The 19,814-nt window shown below is 36.5% G+C and overlaps 1 protein-coding gene across 2 annotated transcripts in view; it reads left to right on the top strand.

Annotated features, from left to right (window-relative positions):
* LRP12 (LDL receptor related protein 12) overlaps positions 1 to 17,443 on the top strand; it is a 33,874-nt gene extending 16,431 nt beyond the window's left edge. For both annotated transcript variants that reach the window (XM_063299587.1, XM_063299586.1), the window contains 5 exons: positions 5,980 to 6,115; positions 7,344 to 7,546; positions 9,109 to 10,207; positions 10,641 to 10,773; positions 14,980 to 17,443. In XM_063299587.1, coding sequence (XP_063155657.1) covers positions 5,980 to 6,115; positions 7,344 to 7,546; positions 9,109 to 10,207; positions 10,641 to 10,773; positions 14,980 to 15,840 — 2,432 coding nt within the window. In that variant the 3' untranslated portion in view covers positions 15,841 to 17,443. The remainder of the gene's footprint in view (positions 1 to 5,979; positions 6,116 to 7,343; positions 7,547 to 9,108; positions 10,208 to 10,640; positions 10,774 to 14,979) is intronic.
* Positions 17,444 to 19,814: the final 2,371 nt, after the last annotated feature.

Raw genomic sequence — 19,814 nt, 5'->3', positions numbered from 1 at the left:
CTAAACTTGCTACTTTAGTTGCCTCAAATGTAGACAAGCACAAGAAGGGCCACCACTATCAAACTTAAAACACAAGCAGAGTATAAGCAGTGGTTGAAATAATTTGCTTTAAAGCCAATTAGTACAGGTTTTCAAAAAAATTCTGAATGCATATCCATTTTCTTCAACCTTTTCTTGCTTGTCTGCCTCATCAATAAATAGCATGTGCATCTGCAGCTCCAGCTGGTTTTGTCCACACAATGAAAGCAGAATCGGATATGGATATGCATGCAGTGTCATGATGGACGTGCAAAAGGGGTAGGGCTTGGGACAACATGATGTTGTGTTTGTCAGACTGACTGTTTGGACTCCATTCATATACCACCCGCACTGATGCAGCTGATAGGGAGGTATTGCTTAATGTTTTAAAGGCTAAAATCAGCACTTGGAAATGCGCTGGTAGAGATACTGCTTCATCTAACATCATATTAATATCCAAGCATAGTTGGGTTGCTATGAATAGAATCTGAGTTAAGACTAGTTTGTATGGTGAATTAATTTCCTTAAACTCTAACTAATTCTAAGAGGGCCAGTTTGATGTAGTAGTTGGCACCAGGCTGGAAACCAGGAGACAGTGAGTTCTAGCCCCGCCTTAGGCACAAAGCCAGCTGGGTGACCTTGGGCCAGTCACTCTCTCTCATCCCTGGGAAGCAGGCAGTGGCAAACCACTTCTGAAAAACCTTGTCAAGAAAACTGCAGGGACTTGTCCTGGCAGTCGCCGGGAGTCAGAAACTGAATCGAAGGCACAAAAACAATTCTAACTATTATATATAAGAAGTGAGATATTGACACAACTAAAAAAAACCTTGGGGTTTGTAGCGATGCAAGTGACTTTAAAAGAAAATATAAGTAAATGAAGGATACAACAAAAGCAATTCTGCAAGGACATGATTCCTGGACATCAAACAGGAAGAAGTAACACCGCGCGGCGGGGTGAGCTCCCGTTGCTAGTCCCAGCTCCTGCTCACCTAGCAGTTCGAAAACATGCAAATGTGAGTAGATCAATAGGTACCACTTTGGTGGGCAAGTAACAGCGTTCCATATAGTCATGCCGGCCACATGACCACAGAAGTGTCTATGGACAAACGCCGGCTCTTCGGCTTTGAAACGGAGATGAGGACCGCCCCCTAGAGTCGGACACGACTGGACTTTACGTCAAGGGAAACCTTTACCTTTACCTTTATGACGCCCCAAGGTGTGTTCTGATCTCTCCAATTTTTTCTAAATTTGTGGGTCACACTGATAGATTCTACGTCTACTTCCTATTAAGGGATGTTGATTCGTCACTCACACCCCTGGTGGCAAAATATTTTTATCAAGCCATATAATTACACAAAATTTTTAATTAGATATATTGTTTTATCATTTTATTGTTTTCTTTCCTTCTGACAATGTACTGGTGAATTTAACCATTCTTTTTTATTGTAAAGGCTGGTCAAACACCGTAATAAAAGTAAAGTAAAAATAGTAGGTAGCAATTGGGGTGAAAAAGAAGGAAGCTATGGGCTTGTTCCAAGTTCCTATTGTTTCCTGTGGCCTGAACTATTGAACCATTTCACTTTTGGTTTTGTCAGAACATGGAACACTTGAACCATTTTTGAGTTTTGTACTCAGAAAGTTCCAACAAAATGTTTCAAGTCAGGCTATTTTGTTCTCAAAACAAAACATATTTTGTGTTTCTTGCAAATCTGTAATTGGAATTAAAAAGGCCTAATAAAATTCCCTGGTTAAACACTAGAGGGAACAATCCTAGAGCTATTTCTTCATACCCTGACCTTTTTTTAGATAGTGAGCAAGCTTGGGAAGAATTATATCATTTTTTTAAACACACAAAGTCTTAGCTTTCTTTTCTTCAAAATCACTCTCAAATCTTCCAGCAGACCCAGATTCATTCATTCATTCATCATTCATTCAGATGACTCTCTTCAAAACAGTTCTTTTAAGTTCTGAAATTAAAATTCTTCCAAACTAAATGTAACTTCTAGTTTAAAACAAAAAAAATATACTTAAATGTATTCAGTGTTCATTCACTGAATAATTTCTTTTGACACTTTCAAATTGCCAGGCATGTTGTATGGCTGAAAATCGTCAAGATTCTACAGGATTTAAGAGCAGGCTATCCTAACTTTGTGGGGCTCTTATCTTTTTTTCTGGTAATCTTACATTTTAATTGATATAGCTGGTATTAGCCCCTTCCATAAGCATTGTGCCACCAGCCCTTCCCATATGTAATATGGAAATGATAATACTGACTTATTCCACAAGTTTATAAAAGGGAGAGAACTGACGGAACATATGCTAAAGGCATTAACAATCTGAAATCCCAGAGAAATCAGGAATTGAGGATACTGGAACCACTATTTACCCAAAGTATTTAAATATTCTGGGATTTAATTTTAATGAAGGTAGAAAGGCAATCCTATGAGGGTTTTGCAAATCTTATTCAAAATGAATAAAGAACGGCCATTAATAGGAAAGTCCAGAATATGTTTTTCCTTGGTCTTTTTCTTTCTAACAAAAGCATGAGGCAGGCAAAACAGTATACTAAAGAACTAGAAATGGATCACAGTGTTGTTGTTTGAAAGTACTATAATCAATTGTCCCCTGCATTAGCTTTATTTACTTTCAAATCCTGTATTGTAGTTCAGGAATTGTGAGTTGCATAAATCCCCTGGGGATTTATGAGCAAATTTGCAGGGAGTTGTATCTGGTTTGTCTGTATAGAACAGGAGTCCTATCAGACCAGTTTCTTGCTCTGCATCCATTTGTATTAGGAATTCTTCCTTCCTTGTTTTGCTCCTGTACTCCTAAAACTCCCTCCCAAGATCCTCAGTTCCATTATTCTTGACAGGGCTTGCTATAGAGAGCAGTTTATATGTCCCACCAAGGAGATGGGCAGAAGTGGGTCAGTGTCCTCTTTTCCCTTCACGTGGCACTAGTTGATGACTACTCTTAAGGGCAGGCAAGGAGATGTTGGTGGTAAAGTGCCTGGCTGGGTTCAAACACTAGCTGCAAGCTCAGATGTCTGACAGTTGCTACCATCATGCCAGTAGAGCCTTGGTTATGCACTATGTGGTGAAGGAGACTATCCCAGTCATATGCACTTGTGCCCTAGAAGAAACATAGTGATGGCATGAAGGGTTTTGTTGTTTTAGTATCTTGGTGACTTTATGGACATACAATTTGCCATTGGCTTCTCCCAGGATGTTTGGGAGCTTTCAAGCCGATAGTTTGGTATTTCCTATAGGAAGCCCATCCAAATGGTAACCAGTTCACTTAGCTTCTGAGCCCAGACAAGTTCAACCAGATTCCATCTGTTGCCTTCAGCAGGCAGATGGACCCCCTTACCAATTTTTTTTTTAAGTTCTATCTAAAGCATCTAATAATCTGGCTATGTTGGGTTTCATAAGCAAGAAGCAGCAGCTTCTTGCTTATGGATTAGACTTGAAGATTTTTAAAAAATGATGGTTACCTTACCGGTTAAAAGCTTACAAAATGAATAATGACTTGTAAAAATTTTGTGACCGGTTTTGAGTTTTTTTCAGTTTTTCTATTACCAGTGGTGTGTTTGAGGATGGAGTTTGGGAAACCTCTGTATTTGAAGGAAGTAACTGTACTTTAAAAAACATAGCATTAATAATGTAGCTGCAGCTTTTAATGATTTCAAGATTTTCTGGAAAGGAAGTGTTTGCCTTAAGCTTTGTTGATCTTTATATGTGGATAAGATCATCTGTTCTATCTCATATCATGAATTCCAAGAAAAATTAAATTCATGTCAATCTAGAAGTCCTCCCAAAATGGTGGGATAAGAGCACCACCTAATGGGTAGTTAAACAAAAAGAATATAAACTCAAAACACTGCTGTATAGTTGATGGAAAATCTGAGTTCTAAATGTTTAAGGTTTGCATTTTTAAAAAATCTCTGTAATTATCATATATGATGAGGCATAAACCTCTCCTTTATTTTATGCCATGTGCACATTTCAGCTTTATAATAAATATTTTTGCTAGAGGTATGTTTTTGGAGTCCTTGGTGCTCTCTGAGCTTGGTTGTTTGCTTACAGATGTTTCACTACCTGACTAGGTAACATCATCAGTGCACAACAGCACTGATGATGTTACCTAGTTGGGTAATGGAAAGTCTGCAAGCAAACAACCAAGCTCAGAAAGCACCAAGGACTCCAGTTCAACCCTGAGCTACAGATACTCTCTTCTAGAAGTATATTTACCTGCAGCCTGTTCCCTTTACCATATTACGGTTGTGTATAGTGTATTTTCCATAATATAGTATTGCCATTGTTCACATATAATAGGGAGCTGCTACATTTATATGCATTTTGTTAACAAGATTAAATTTCACTCAGTTTTATTTTTTGTTCTTTATCATATAGCCATCAATGTAGTATTTGTGTTCTAGTTTTCTTTAGAATAAATCAATGAAATATTTAATGCATTTCACTGTTACTTTGTCCTCATTTCTGAGCACTTGTGCATGTGAGTTTCTATAAAGGTTTGGAAAATATTCACAATGTTTATACGTAGTACTGACATTTCAAGGATAAATATCATTTATCTGTTGCTGCCCCCTAGCAATATTTACATCTCTTGACATCTTGATTTGGACAAGTGGCATTTTTAGCTTCAGACACATCTAAATTAGTAGAAGCAATCATTTAAATGATACTTAAATTAGTAGAAGTAATAATATTTTTAAAAACCCACAATTAGTCATTATAAATACTTGTTATTGATAAAGTAATTTGATATGAAACTTTTAAAGATTGAATGGAACAAGGAATTGGAGATCCCCATTTTGTCAAACATGGGAAAATATCTTAATGCCTGTATCAAAAAATGCTGTAGATCTTAAGTCTACAGCTTATTCAACCACAAAAGAATAACTATAAGATTTTGGACTTCTGTGGACCCAATTGCACTTGTATGGAAAAAGAATGAGTAGCTCAAGTTGTTGGAGATGCAATGAAAAATAATACTAAATTAAAACATGTTTTAGTGTCCTAGAATTATTATATTCTGGAGAGAAGTCAATACACATATTAATTTGACTTTGAGACAGGGTTTAATATTTTTAGACATCCATATTCTTCTCAACTACAAACCTAGTACATGGAAACTGACAGATGAACAATATAAAGGAACTCTCTGTGTCCTTCCTATCTCTAAGAAACTTGTCCTTCAACATTGGAAAGACAAATTTATGGCCCCAGTTGCTCACTGGACTGAAGATCTGATACTGCTTGCGACGTATGAACAACTTGCTTACCTGTGTAGATTATGTATGATTATAATGAAATATAATCATCCTTTATTGAAATTAAATAAAGTATTTATATGCATTTATACATCTGTGAGAAACTCATGTATATATAGTAATTTATTGTTGTTTTGCTTTCTTTCCCCTTTTTTCATTTTTCATCTTTGTGTTTTGTTTAATTAAATAAATAATGGAATGTATATGCCTTTTTAAATTACTATAATGTTGTAGTGACATTTCATCCAAATTTTAATGATTTTTTAAAAAAATTAACTTGTATGTATGTTACAGCAGGGGTTTTGCATTTTCATTTGTATGAAAATCCAAAATGACCATGTAAATATATGTGAGTTTTATTCAGTCGTGATAATAGTGGAAGGTGCCCACCAGGGGAACAGAAATGGTATTTTTTGGGTGTTTCACTTCCTCCCTATGGCATTCTGCAACCCATTCTCAAATCTGATCCTGGTGGCCTCCAGTTCTGTGTAACAGATTTGGAGATACATGCTTGGTCTCAGGTGGCAGGATGGGTACAGCTCCAAAAGCTGTACCCAAAAGGACCATTATTGGGTACAGCTCCGAATGTTCTTCCATTTACACTTAAGTAACAGAATGCAGGAATATCTTATGACTAATAACATCAACTTTACTTTTTTTTTTTCCAGGTTGTGGAGATATTCCAGAACAAATTAGAGGCTCAAGTGGGATAATCACAAGTCCAGGCTGGCCTCTTGAATATCCTGCTAGATTGAACTGTAGCTGGTATATCCAGGCAAACCCAGGAGAAATTATTACAATAAGGTAACTTACGTATTTTATGAATATAATGTGAAAAGTGTAAAATAAACTTGTTTGTGTTAGATGCTTCACTACTAAAAATTAAGAACTTACAAATGTTTTGATTAACTGCATTTATCCTCAAATTTGTTGGTACTTTTTGATTATAAAAAAAATCCTTATATTAAACTTTCAGATACAGAACATTCCATTGTTAGGACAGAATATCAAATCCTAAAGTAAAAGAGTCGCTCCTTGAGTGAGATGGGCAGTGACTAAATTTGAAGTATAAATAAATAAAATGAAGCCCAATAACATTTCCCATAACTTCACATATTGGATTCTATAGCAGTGTTTATTAAGTCAAGAAGTGAAAACTTACAAGTTCAACATTTTGAAAAAGGTGAAGTAAAACTGCTCATTAACCATGTACTTGTTTTGGTTTTTCTCCATGTCGTATCTCAATTTGTTTTGAAAGCAGTTTTCTTTGTGGGAAAGGGTTTATTCGTTGAAAGTAACAAAATCTTTTGAGTAACTACCTTCACTAGGCAAAAAGACCTTCCTTATGCTGAAGTTATATTCCATTCTTGGATGTGCTCAGTCAAATTTCTCACTGTAACATTGTATAAGTTTTTAACTTGCTGAGGAAGTTTTCAAAAATTCCAAAATAGACCAAAAGTGAAACGAAATTGAAAAGTATTTCCATCTCTGCTACCTTTTGCACAAGGAGAACTATAAAATTTGCTTTGGTTCTTATAGTAGGATATCCGGTCTCTGATATAGTTACAGATTGCTTGCTTATGGATAAAAGATAGAAAGGAATTTCCTGTCTGATATATCCTGTCTTTAGTGACAAGTTAATATCCCTCAATAGCTCTGTATTGAATTAAACCAGAGTAGTGGAATAACCCACATTTTCATAATGGAAGAAAAAGCTCATATATGCAGATGATCTTTAGATATTATAGCATGCAATTCTCTGTTTAGCTTAAAATTAGTAAGGCTTTCAAAAGTTTTCCCCTTCCTCCCAAAAATTTGGTAAAAAATTAAGATGCAGTTTGTATAAGATAAATGTATTAATTTATTGTATAGAATATATGAAAACCATGATCTTGTGATAATGTAACAAATACTTCTGTAAGCCTTTTAAACTCTGTCATGTCAAACATTCATCTAACGTATGTATGAAATTGCTACTTATTAAATAGTGATGGTAATTCTTAACAAAAGAAGATTCCGTTTTTTCCCATAGTTTTCAGGATTTTGATGTTCAGGGATCACGGCGATGCAGTTCAGATTCCTTAACAATAGGAACCTACAAAAATATGGAAAATTACAGAGTATGTGGATCCTCTGTTCCATCTCCTTATATCTCTTCACAAGACCACGTTTGGATCAGATTTCATTCAGATGATATCATATCACGGAAAGGCTTCAGATTGACTTACTTTGCTGGTATGTTTAAATTTAAAAATGATATAGTCAATATGTTACATGTTGTTTAGATAATGGGCTCATTATAGTTTCACATGGAAAGTGTAATGACTGGGTTCAAACAACTCACTTGGCCATGATTTTGTTTAACCAGAGTTTACCAAGTAAGCTTCAGTTAGCTGGATTTGCACAACATACAAATTCATAAATTGTGATTTACAAACTGAAATGGTTGAGTTAACATAAACTGCTAAATCCAAACCCAATGAATTTAGTTATCATTGGCTTTAGTCTACGTGTGAACAGTCTTTATGATGGAAACTTACAATTTTTGCATTTTTTAAAATGGAAAAATTGCTGACAAGTAATTTTTTATATTAATTTTAGAAACATTTGAGGATTGTTAGACATTTTCAGCTAACTTAAATATGTCAATAGTTGATCTAACGCTCAGGAAGAGGACCCAATCTTTGCAATAATTTAGAGACATTCACCTACTGCCTATCTGAAATTTGCATACTTTTCTTAAGCACAAACAGGCAAACTCATGCACAAAATAAAGCAATTGAAATTATGTTATGTGTCAGTAGCCAACACTATCAAACTGGTCAAGTTAGGTTGATATAATACAATTTCCAGATCACTTATTCTCTTACTAATTAGTGAAAGTTTTAATAGTTGTATTAATTATGGATATTTTATTTTATTTATTGTCCTTCGAGTCAATTTTGACTCCTGGTGACTGCCTGGACTAGCCCCTGCAGTTTTCTTGGCAAGATTTCAGAAGTGGTTTGCCATTGCCTGCTTCCTAGGGCTGAGAGAATAACTGGCCCAAAGTCACCCAGCTGGCTTCGTGCCTAAGGCGGGACTAGAACTCAGTTTCCCAGTTTCTAGCCTGATGCCTTAACCGCTACATCAAACTGGCTCTTAATTATGGAATAGTGTGTCAAAATCATGATACAGGACTCTTTCCTACATGAACAGGAGTAAAACTTTTAGAAAAAAAGGCAGTGATTTTTCATTTGGAGATCTGCTCTCATGATGTAGGGAGCCTTAGAAATGCCCTTGGAGAAGGCATCCAGAAGCTGCAAGAAAACAACAGGTGCTACAGCATGTATGAAGCCGAGGAGAGCAATAGAGCATTAAAGACTCAGAATGCCCCACAGGCAGACTTGCTAGAACCTGTTACAATAGCCTATCTCAATAAAGGGCAGTTCTAGCCTTCTTGTCGAGCCAGTTTCCTGATCTGGTGTACCTTGTAGGGCTGACAGGCGATGGTGGTTTCCAACCCCTCCATTTGGCTAAGAGTCGTGAAAAAGGTTCTGATTCTTGATTTTTTTATCATGCATGCAAGAGTTTGGGGGAACCTAGCTATTTTAAATTTAGACACGTGGACTTCCAAACCTCAGATATCCACAGAAATGTGAGCGAGCTGAAAGAAAACATTTTCCATTGGGAGCAGGCCACAGTACTGCAGTTCCTTTTTCTACAGTTTACCTTGCATGTAAATGTAGCTGATGTAAAATGAGAAAGTGGTAAGTTTAATTAAATAAATAAACATTTCTTAAATATATCGGTTTCAGGGAAATCCAGTGAATTGAGTTGCGACTGTAACCAGTTCCACTGTGCCAATGGGAAATGTGTTCCAGAATCTTGGAAATGTAATGACATGGATGAATGTGGAGACAATTCTGATGAAGAAATCTGTTCCAAAGCTAGTCCTCCAACTGCTGCTTCCTTCCAGCCATGTGCATACAATCAGTTCCAGTGTCTCTCTCGCTTCAACGTTTATACTTGCATTCCAGAATCTTCAAGATGTGATGGAAACCTTGACTGTCTTGACTTGGGAGATGAAATAGACTGTGGCATGCCAACCTGTGGGCAGTTACTAAAATATTTTTATGGTACTTTCAATTCTCCTAATTATCCAGACTTTTACCCACCAGGGAGCAACTGCACTTGGCTGATAGATACAGGAGATCACCGCAAAGTTATTTTGCGTTTCACTGACTTTAAACTTGATGGTACTGGGTATGGGGATTATGTCAAAATATATGATGGATTAGAAGAAAACCCACACAAGCTATTGCGTGTTTTAACAGCCTTTGACTCTCATGCACCCCTTACAGTTGTTTCATCTTCTGGTCAAATAAGAGTGCATTTTTGCGCTGACAAAGTAAATGCTGCAAGAGGGTTTAACGCTACTTATCAAGTAGATGGTTTTTGTCTGCCATGGGAGATTCCCTGTGGTGGAAACTGGGGATGTTACACAGACCAACAGCGTTGTGATGGCTACTGGCACTGTCCAAATGGAAGGGATGAAACCAACTGCACCATGTGCCAGAAGGAAGAATTCCCGTGCTCCCGGAATGGCGCCTGTTACCCACGCTCCGACCGCTGCAACTACCAAAATCATTGTCCCAATGGTTCTGACGAAAAGAACTGCTTCTTTTGCCAGCCGGGGAACTTCCACTGCAAAAATAATCGCTGTGTGTTTGAAAGCTGGGTGTGTGATTCTCAAGATGACTGTGGAGATGGCAGTGACGAGGAGAACTGCCCTGTGATTGTGCCCACCAGAGTAATCACAGCTGCTGTCATTGGGAGCCTGATCTGTGGGTTGCTTCTGGTCATTGCATTGGGATGTACTTGTAAACTCTATTCATTAAGAATGTTTGAACGAAGGTAAGCAACCTGTTCAAAGTTAAACCAGTTAAACTGCTTGTTTGTGTTCATTTGTCTGAAAATATTATAGCATATATATAGAATAATAGCTTTTGTTACTGATGAATTCTACAGATGTTATTTGTCAAAGACAAAGTAAAAAAACCTAATTTTGACTGCTTGAAATACATGGAAAATAGGGATTGAAATTTGATAGGCTTATGCAAATTAACTTCTTCCTTTTATGAAATTATTATTATTCTTATAATTAATTCTACACCATCAGTGTGCAAATGTGTCTTAGATTAAAAAAGGACAGGTCCCAGTCCTAGGCAATTGCAGTCTAAAACAGAGCAGCACAAAGGTACTATATAACACAAAGTATTGTTGCTGTTATATGTACATTAAAACACATGACTTGGACTCCATATGGCATTTCTGTATTTTTGTACAGGTCATTTGAGACACAGCTGTCAAGGGTTGAGGCAGAGTTATTGAGAAGAGAAGCACCTCCTTCTTATGGACAGTTGATTGCACAAGGTCTTATTCCACCAGTTGAAGATTTCCCAGTTTGTTCACCAAATCAGGTTAGTACTTCCATGGTAACTCTCAATAGGTTGCTCTGAAAAATCAAATATTACAGGTAGTCCTTGCTTAAGAACCATTTGTTTATTGATAGTTTGGACTTATGATGGTGCTGAAAAAATTGACTTATGAACCATTCTTACACTTACAACCATCACAGTGTCCCTGCGGTCATGTGATCATGATTTGGGCGCTTGGCAGCCGGTTCGCATTTATGATTGTCGCAGCATCCCGCGGTCATTTTGACCTTCCAGGCCGGCTTCTGACAAACAAAATCAATGGGAACCACATGATTTGCTTAACAACCACATGGTTCACTTAACACCCATGGTGATTCACTTAATGACCACCACAAAAAGGTCATAAAATCAAGTCAAATTCACTTAATGGCTGCTTCACTTAGCAACCAAAATTCCAGTCCCAATTGTGGTCATTGAGTGAGGACTACCTGTACTTTATTTAGTTCAGCTCCTTACTACAACAGGATTCTCTAGACTCAAACTGTCTTACCAGATACATCATTTCTGACACACTAACTTTCACCCTTTGGCTCTAACCAGCATCTCTCTTATCCTGTTGTTCCCTCACTCCCCTTTGGCAATTAGATTGGGAATACTTCTTTTGCTAAATGTAATTGCCATGAGATTAGAATTTTTACAGTCTGATACAAAGTGGTCAAACAATTTTTGTCATAAAACTCAGACTGCTTCAGTTTAATATGTGAAATGCTATGAAATAGTTACATTTCATGGGTTCTTGAAATATTTCTGAAATCTGAAAAATATTTCCGACTGGCAAACTGCATTTAGTAAACATCTGGACACTACCTTGTGAATGATCCTTTCTCCTACACATACACTACACATATGGGTAACAGTTCTACTCATTATACATGGATAATTAATCCTTGATTACTCATGTTTCATGAGTACTTGCTTATCTTTCAATTTCCATTCTTTCTGTTTTCCAAAGAAACATACAGAGCTCCTGAATTCTCTGAATACCAGTGTAAATTCTGTGGAGTCCTTGGGGAAAAACACTATGAAAACCAGAAATCTATTACACATTAGTTTTATGTTTCAGCTCTGTTACTGCTTAATAATCTTTCTGTGCAAAAGTCCTTAATTCTTAAAATTTGAAATTCAGTGATCTGTGTCCTTCAGAAAGCAAAAGGACAGTGATTTTTTCCTATTTCAGTCACTTTAGTACATGTGTAAATAGTTAAATATATACAAAGTGAATAAAGATAAAGCCAATGGAGCTGTTTGCCATCATGTAATCATGTGGCTTTTTAATATGTGTGTTGTTGTTAGTTGCTGTCGAGTCGTTTATGACTCATGGCGACCCTATGTATAACAGAACAAAATGCTGTTTGGTCTTGTGCCATATGCCTGACTGTTGCAATGTTTGCATCCATTGTTTCGGTAATTGCATCAATCCATCGCATTGAAGGTGCTCCTCTTTTCCGCTGGCCCTTGACTTTACCAGACATAATGTCCTTTTCAAGCGATCGGTCTTTCCTGACGATGTGTGAGAGTCTAAGCCTAGTTACCTTTGCCTCTAGGGAACATTCTGGTTGTATTTCTTCTAAAACTGATTTGTTTGTTCTTCTGGCAGTCCATGGTATTTTCAATAATCTTCACCAACACCACAATTCAAATGCATCAATTTTTCTTCTATCTGCCTTTTTTAATGTCGAACTTTCACAGGCATATGTGGCAACTGAGAAGACCATGGCATGAGTCAGACTCACCTTTGTTTTTAAACTGACATCTTTACTTCTGAAAACTTCAGATAGGTCTTTGATGGCAGATGTTCCCAGCACGGTACATCTTTGATTTCTTGATTACTACTTCCCTTGGCATTGATCATTGACCTGAGTAGACTGAAATTGTTGACGACTTCGATTTGTTCTCCATTTATTGTGACATTGTTTATTGGTCCATTTGTGAGTATCTTCATCTTCTTCACATTCAGGTGTAGTCCGTATTGCTCATTACAACCTTTGCTCTTCATCAGCAAGTACTTCAAGTCATCTTCACTTCCAGCAAGCAAAGTTGTATCATCTGCATATCACAGGTTGTTAATGAGTCTTCCACCAATTCTGATACCCCGTTCTTCTTTGTACATTCCTGCTTCTCGAATTATTTGTTCAGCATACACATTGAATAAGTAGGGTGAAAGTATACAACCTTGCCGCAAACCTGTTCCAATTTTGAACCACTCGGTATCGCCATTTTCTGTTCTAACAACTGCGTCTTGATCCATGTACAGGTTCCACATGAGTACAATTAAGTGCTCTGGAATTCCCATTCTTCGTAATATTAACGATAACTTGTTATGGTCCACACAGTCAAATGGTCAAATGCCTTTGCATAATCAATGAAACAGGTAAACATCTTTCCGGTATTCTTTACATTCAGCCAAGATTCATCTGACAATCAGCAGTGATATCTCTCATACCACATCCTCTTCAAAATCCAGCTTGGACTTCTGGTAGTTCTCTGTCGATGTAAGGCTGCAAACGTTGTTGAATTATTTTCAGCAAAATTTTGCTAGCATGTGAAATTAATGAAATCGTTCAATAATTTCTACATTGTGTTTGATCTCCTTTCTTTGGAATGGGCATGAATATGGATCTCCTCCAATCAGTTTGCCAGGTCGTTGTCTTCCAAACTTCTTGACATAGAAGAGTAAGTGCTTCCACTGCTGCATTTGATTGTTGAAGTATCTCAATTGGTAATCCATCAATTCCTGGAGCCTTGTTTTTTGCCAATGCCTTCAGTGCGGCTTGAACTTCTTCCTTCAATACCAATGGTTCTTGATCATATTCTACCTCTTTAAATAGCTGAACATCGCCTCTTTTTTATACAGTGATTTTGTATATTCCTTCCATCTTCTATTAATACTACTCGCGTCATTTAATGCCCATAGAATCTTTAAGGATAGCAACTTGGGACTTGAATTTTCTCTTCAGCTCTTTCAGCTTGAGAAATGCTGATCATGTTCTTCCTCTTTGATTTTCTAGCTCTAGGTCTTTGCATATTTCATCAGTATTAGGTATGTTCTCCACCTTGAGTTATTTATAAAAATAGTAAAGGCGGGATAAACAGTAATTAAATAAATAAATAATATTTTCCCTTGTCTTTCCAAGCTGCCCTTTGAAATTTTCTATTTCTATTTATTATATTTTATATGTGTAGTATTTATATTATCACTGTAATAGTTTAGTGAGAAGCATGATATTCTTAGCAAAGTATTTCATCAGAATCCAGGACAGAAAATTTTAAAATGTCCTAATTTTTAAGGAATTTCTAAGAACTTTAAATATCACCAGAAAACCATGCCAGTAATGCCTGAATGTGGAAAAGAACAACAACTGCGCCATTAATTAATTTAATCCACTATCAAATATGATAAATAGATTAAAAAAATTAAATCTTCCAGTGTGTATGTTGAACTAAGGAACTGAAATACTAATTAAGCCTGAGATGAAGCCATCTACCTTCTTTCCTGTTCCTTGCACAATGTTTAGTGGGTCTGTACTCGGACTTTGGAGATTGCCCAGTACCTTGGGATACTGGTGGGTCTGTCTCGAGGCTCTTAAGAGTTCCACTTAACACCTTGTGGGTCTCATCTGAAATTCTCCTTGGGGACCCACACTGAGACTCTAAGAGTTCAACTCAATACTTTGGCCATGCCTCACTCATACACCCCCTTTGTTCTTTAAAGTGGCATGTAGAGATTTGGGGAACAATCCGGAGTGGGGTCAAGCTGCGTCATCATTATTTATTTATTTTCTTCCCTGCCTTCATTATTTTTATAAATAACTCAAGGCAGCGAACATACCTAATACTCCTTCCTCCTACTATTTCCCCCACAATTATTATTATCTGGAAGATGTAATAAGGGATGGAAGGGGGTGGAGGGGAAGGAATTGAAACTACCTAGTAATAAGTTTGGGACCTGTACTTTTGAAAGACTGTACTTAGATGAAGCAGAGGTTCAAGCTTCAGCATGACATTAATGCTTTTACTCATGGCATCTTTAGCAAAAGCAGGCTTCTCTTTTCTGCTCAGATTCAATTAGTTCCATGTTAGCTGTAAAGTGAATAGTGAGACTTACAGAAAAAACAAAATGGAACCAATATTACATTCATTTTTACCTTTTTCTTTATAGCACTGCCCTTACCTATGTTTGTTTTTCAGGCCTCTGTTTTAGAAAATTTGAGACTAGCAGTGAGATCTCAGCTTGGATTTACCTCTATTAGATTTCCAATTGCTGGCCGGTCAAGTAATATTTGGAACCGAATCTTTAATTTTGCAAGATCTCGTCATTCAGCATCCATGGCATTGGTGTCATCAGATGGAGATGATCATACCAGCCAAAACAGTAACAGAGAAACAGAAAGAAATAGTTCACACCGAAGCCTCTTTTCAGTGGAATCTGATGATACTGATACAGAAACTGAACGAAGAGACACAACAGGTGCAGTTGGCGGTGTTGCTGCTACTTTGCCTCAAAAGGTCCCTCCTGCAACAGCTGTAGAAGCAACTGTACTCTGTGGAACTTCCTCAATACAGAATACTAGCAGTAATACAGACAGTGGAAGAGAACCAGCAAGCATGGACCCTCCAAGTTCTAGTCCAGGACGCCATCAGTTTTCTAATGCGTTAAGTCGTATGACTCAAGGGTTACGCTGGGTACGCTTCACCTTAGGAAGATCAAGTCCAGTTAATCAGAACCAAAGCCCTTTGAGACAGCTTGATAATGGAGTAGGGGGACGAAGAGATGAAGATGATGATGTCGAAATGCTAATTCCAGTTTCTGACGTAGCATCAGACTTTGATGTGAATGATTGTTCACAACCTCTGCTTGATCTCACTTCAGATCAAGGACAAGGGCTTAGACAGCCATACAGTGCAACACATAATAGAGTACAGTGCTGTAATCGAGATGGCCCCTGTGAGCGTTGTGGAATAGTACACACTGCTCAGATACCTGACTCATGCTTAGAAGCTCTGTTGAAAAACGAAACTAGTGATGATGAGGCTTTGTTACTCTGCTAAGTATTGATTGAATGAGTGGAAATGTCTGCAAGTTGGAGCAATATGGTGATTGTTTTTGTACTTCATCCTTAAGGAAAAAAATAGATTTTTGTTACAAAAAGAACCCAGGGCAACTCATGTGACTTCCAGATTTGATTGTGCATGACTGAATGAATCTGTCGCAAGAGGAACTAAAACAAGATTGTTAGCAGTCTACATACATAATGTATGTTTGTTGCTAGGGTGGTTGTTTTTGTTGTTGTTGTTATTATTACCCTTTAAGGGTCCTTTTCCTGAGAGCTTTTCCTAAAACTGCTTTTCCTGCTAGAGTCCTTAAAGCCTGTGCAAGGAGTTGACGGAGGATGGGTTGCCTCTGTAATTTTTGAAACATAACCAACAGGTGAACTTGGTGGAATTTTGCAGCATGCATGTTTCTGGCATACCAGAATGTGTGCGTTTTCAGTGTTGTAGAGGCATGCATCCATCGCCAGTTCCTTATTCATGCTTTTCAGGAGGAAAGGGGTGTAGAGTAATCTAGGAAGTGGTCCTCAGTTCCAGATAGTTTAACCTTGTGTAATTTACAATAGGAACGTGGCTGCCTACCATTCACTCCCATTTGTCAGACTGTTTTGTACGTAATATTTATTTTATGTTAAAATCAAATCCAGTGTAAATTGCCAGTATAATTTAATACAATATACTAAATGCTAATTATTGCTGAAAATATTTTTTTTTCCTTCTTGTGGTTTATATTGTCAAATTACTGAATGTTCTCTAGTGAGCTTTTTTTCCAGAGGGTAGACTTTCTCCAGTACACTGTATTTGTTTTTGTTTTTTAATGTTGAAATGGCAGAAACTGATAGCAAAAAAAAAAAAGTTTTGTAGCTTTTATAACATTAACTTTAATAAGTTGGTCTAGAATGGTACAACCAAATAAGGTGTAAAAATTCAAAGAAATTTTTCATCTATCTTTGTAGATAGATACTCAAAGCAGTTAAATATGCATTTGATTCTTGTATATAATGTGTTTTTTAAGCTGAAATAGGTACACATAACTTTAGAAAACTGTAATGGATCTTTCCCTAATAGAGTTTAAATTTGTTCAGTCTAAAGGGATTTGCACTAAACCTATATTAAGGTCTCTAAAGAGCTTGGTGCACATGCACTATAACTTTAAATATTAGTCTCTAATGCAACAATGAATATCTATTTCCATAGCTGTGTTCTTGGGTTCTCACTTTCTTCTGTTTGTTGCTGCAGTTGAATTTGCTTTACTAACTTCCTATTTATTCACTGTATTTAAAAGCTAGTTTACCTGGTATCAGTTTGTGCTTTAAAACAACAAAAAATCAAGGTTTTTATTTTATTACATCCCATTGTTAGTGCAAAATATATCAGCAAGAGAAAAAAAATAGTTTCCAGTTTAATGGCCAGCTGGTGGTTCTTACTTCTTGATGATACCAAGAAATGCATCTTTTGAGAAGGTAAAGATTGTGAATTGCTGTTATATTTATACTTGGGCAGTCTAAGTAGGCTTAATGATTTATTATGAAAAATGTATTTGTGTATGACTGTGACCTATTTATTAAATTTTGCATACATTGCTGAATGTCATTTTAAAGCATGTTTAAAGTCTTGTGGAATTCTTGTTATGCTGTTGAAAAAACCCTAATATTTTAAGATATATCAAATTAAAAAAAATATCTATTGAGATACTTTTTAAAGAAAAACCAAAATATTGATTTTTCTGTTTGTGTTTTTTAAGAAAACACAAGGAGAAAGCCTTATATATAAAATGAAACGGAAGGTGTGATCATTTTTCACAAAGTTGAATTGGAAGTTCTCTTACTATTGAATCATAGTCTGCTTTCTCAGTAAATGAATAAATTGAAAAAATGCAATTTTCACTTTTACCAAAAGTAGAGAGATAGGGCTCAAACAAGATGATACCAAGTTAATTAATTCCATGCTCTAAAATAGCCAGCAAAATATTCTACCTCAGTCTTTAAATACGAACAAGTTATAGAGAACTCAGTATGCTTCATACTTTTGGGGGGGGTAGTCTCTTGAACCAAATTCAAGATTTCTAATTGCAAAGTTGGCTGCTAGGATTCAAATATGTTTTTAATCTTCCAAGCTAAAGATCATGTTGTTTTTCTTTAAACAACATAGAATTATGCTAAAGTAACTTAAAAATATTCAAACCTATTGCAATAGGGTTTAAAATTAAAAGATTTCATTTTCATTGATATCAAGAAACTGATCAAACTATTGGCTTGAATATACTATGATTTTTGTTTCTAAGAATAAGACATTTGTTTCATCCTGTATGGCAAACAGTTAAGTTTTTCAGTATAATCCTATACATGGAAGTCCTTTTGTGTTCACACAGCTTCATACTAAGCAAGCATGCATAAGATTGCAACTTTATTCACAATCATACATTCTAGATGTAGAAAAATAATTTTCCATCAAATTTTATGGGGGAGGAAGCATCCTCCATCAGACTTGTAGAGATCTCAGTTTAATCTGATTTTGCAATATCAGTTCCATCATATTTTGGCCTTTCCCTTGCATTGGCTTGGCTCTTTCCTAAGTAAAAGCATATCTTGTAGGTATCTTTTTTTTTTCCTTCTCTCCTTAGACTCTTCTTTCTAACTTGCTAATAAAGCATTTCATGAAAGACCTAGCATGTCTCTATCCTCCAGTGTCCCTACCACTTCTGGCCTGGAGCTTCTTCCTTGTTCTATTTTAATGTTGAAATCCTTTGAATTTGTGGCTATCATCCCAAACCCACCACCAATGGAAATGCCATTTTTGTTGTAACTTTGGCTAGTTTTGCTGGAGAACTGTGCTCACTACCAAGTTCTTCATCCAGCTGTTTCCTTCCTTCCAAAGTTGGTCTTAACTTTCCATCTGAATTATGACATATTTCCTGTATTTTTACCAAGTCATGGAAACTTTGTTTCATCCTCTGGATGTCTATTTTGCTCCTGCCTTTTACTTGGATTGTATAGTATCATTTTTTCCAGGACTAGATTTTATTACTCACCAGTGTGTGTTAATCACAGAGATGATTATACAAAATTTAACAGGCTCAAAAATGTATAGGCAACGTTCTACACTTAAGTATGATTAGCCAAGAAGTGAGATAATAAACTCTTTATTTCCTGGGGTCTTTGGTCATCTGTGAATTCACACAACATATAATTCTTACCCATTTAGTCTCAGGTGGCCTCATAGTTTCTTCAAATCTACTGTGTTGATTTTTAAAACTGACAGTGTTTAGCAGAAGCTGACTATAATTTTATGGTATGCTTAGAGGGCAGGGCCCCTGCCATATAATTCTGTTAAGGTTTCAAATGGGCTTTGTGCAGATGCATCACCAATGAGCATGAATTCTGAGATGACCACTTGAAGAACTGCAGTTGGGTAAGAACCAGTTCTTGTCTTAAGTGTGTTGCCCATTTGTATGAAATTACAAATGGGTTGTGTGCTGATTTATTTATAGCCTTATAGTAGAAGGCTACTTCAGAGCAGGAACCATAATCTCTATAGATGGACTCTTCACCCACCCCTACCATGCTATGTTCAGAGCAGTTGTGTCAGAATCATTCATCACGTGCTTAACTGCAAACGTCTCCATAATGTGGATTGTGTACAGTAGCATGAAGAATTATATTTTTCTATGCATAATGTATATGTAGTAATCCAAAGAGGAACATGACTTGTCAAAAGCAGACCATTTTTGTGTACTGAAGAAACTGGAAAGAATAGAAATAAATTCTCCCGCAAAGGAACTGATAAATTTCTCAGAAAGAGCAAAGTACTTTGCAGGTAAAGGTAAGATTTGCCCAACTAGCTGCAATCTTTTGGATGACCTTAATAGCCCAGTGGCGTGAAGAAAGAGGAAAAATGACTATTATAACCAGGGCTATCACAACATTTAACATACACTGCAAAATATGTCACCCAGTTTATTCTAACAATTTATT

This window comes from Candoia aspera, chromosome 3 (genome assembly GCF_035149785.1).
Source record: "Candoia aspera isolate rCanAsp1 chromosome 3, rCanAsp1.hap2, whole genome shotgun sequence".
Lineage (NCBI taxonomy): Eukaryota > Metazoa > Chordata > Lepidosauria > Squamata > Boidae > Candoia > Candoia aspera.
The sequence above is the reverse complement of the archived record's forward strand: the minus strand, read 5'-3'. Positions and strand labels throughout refer to the sequence as shown.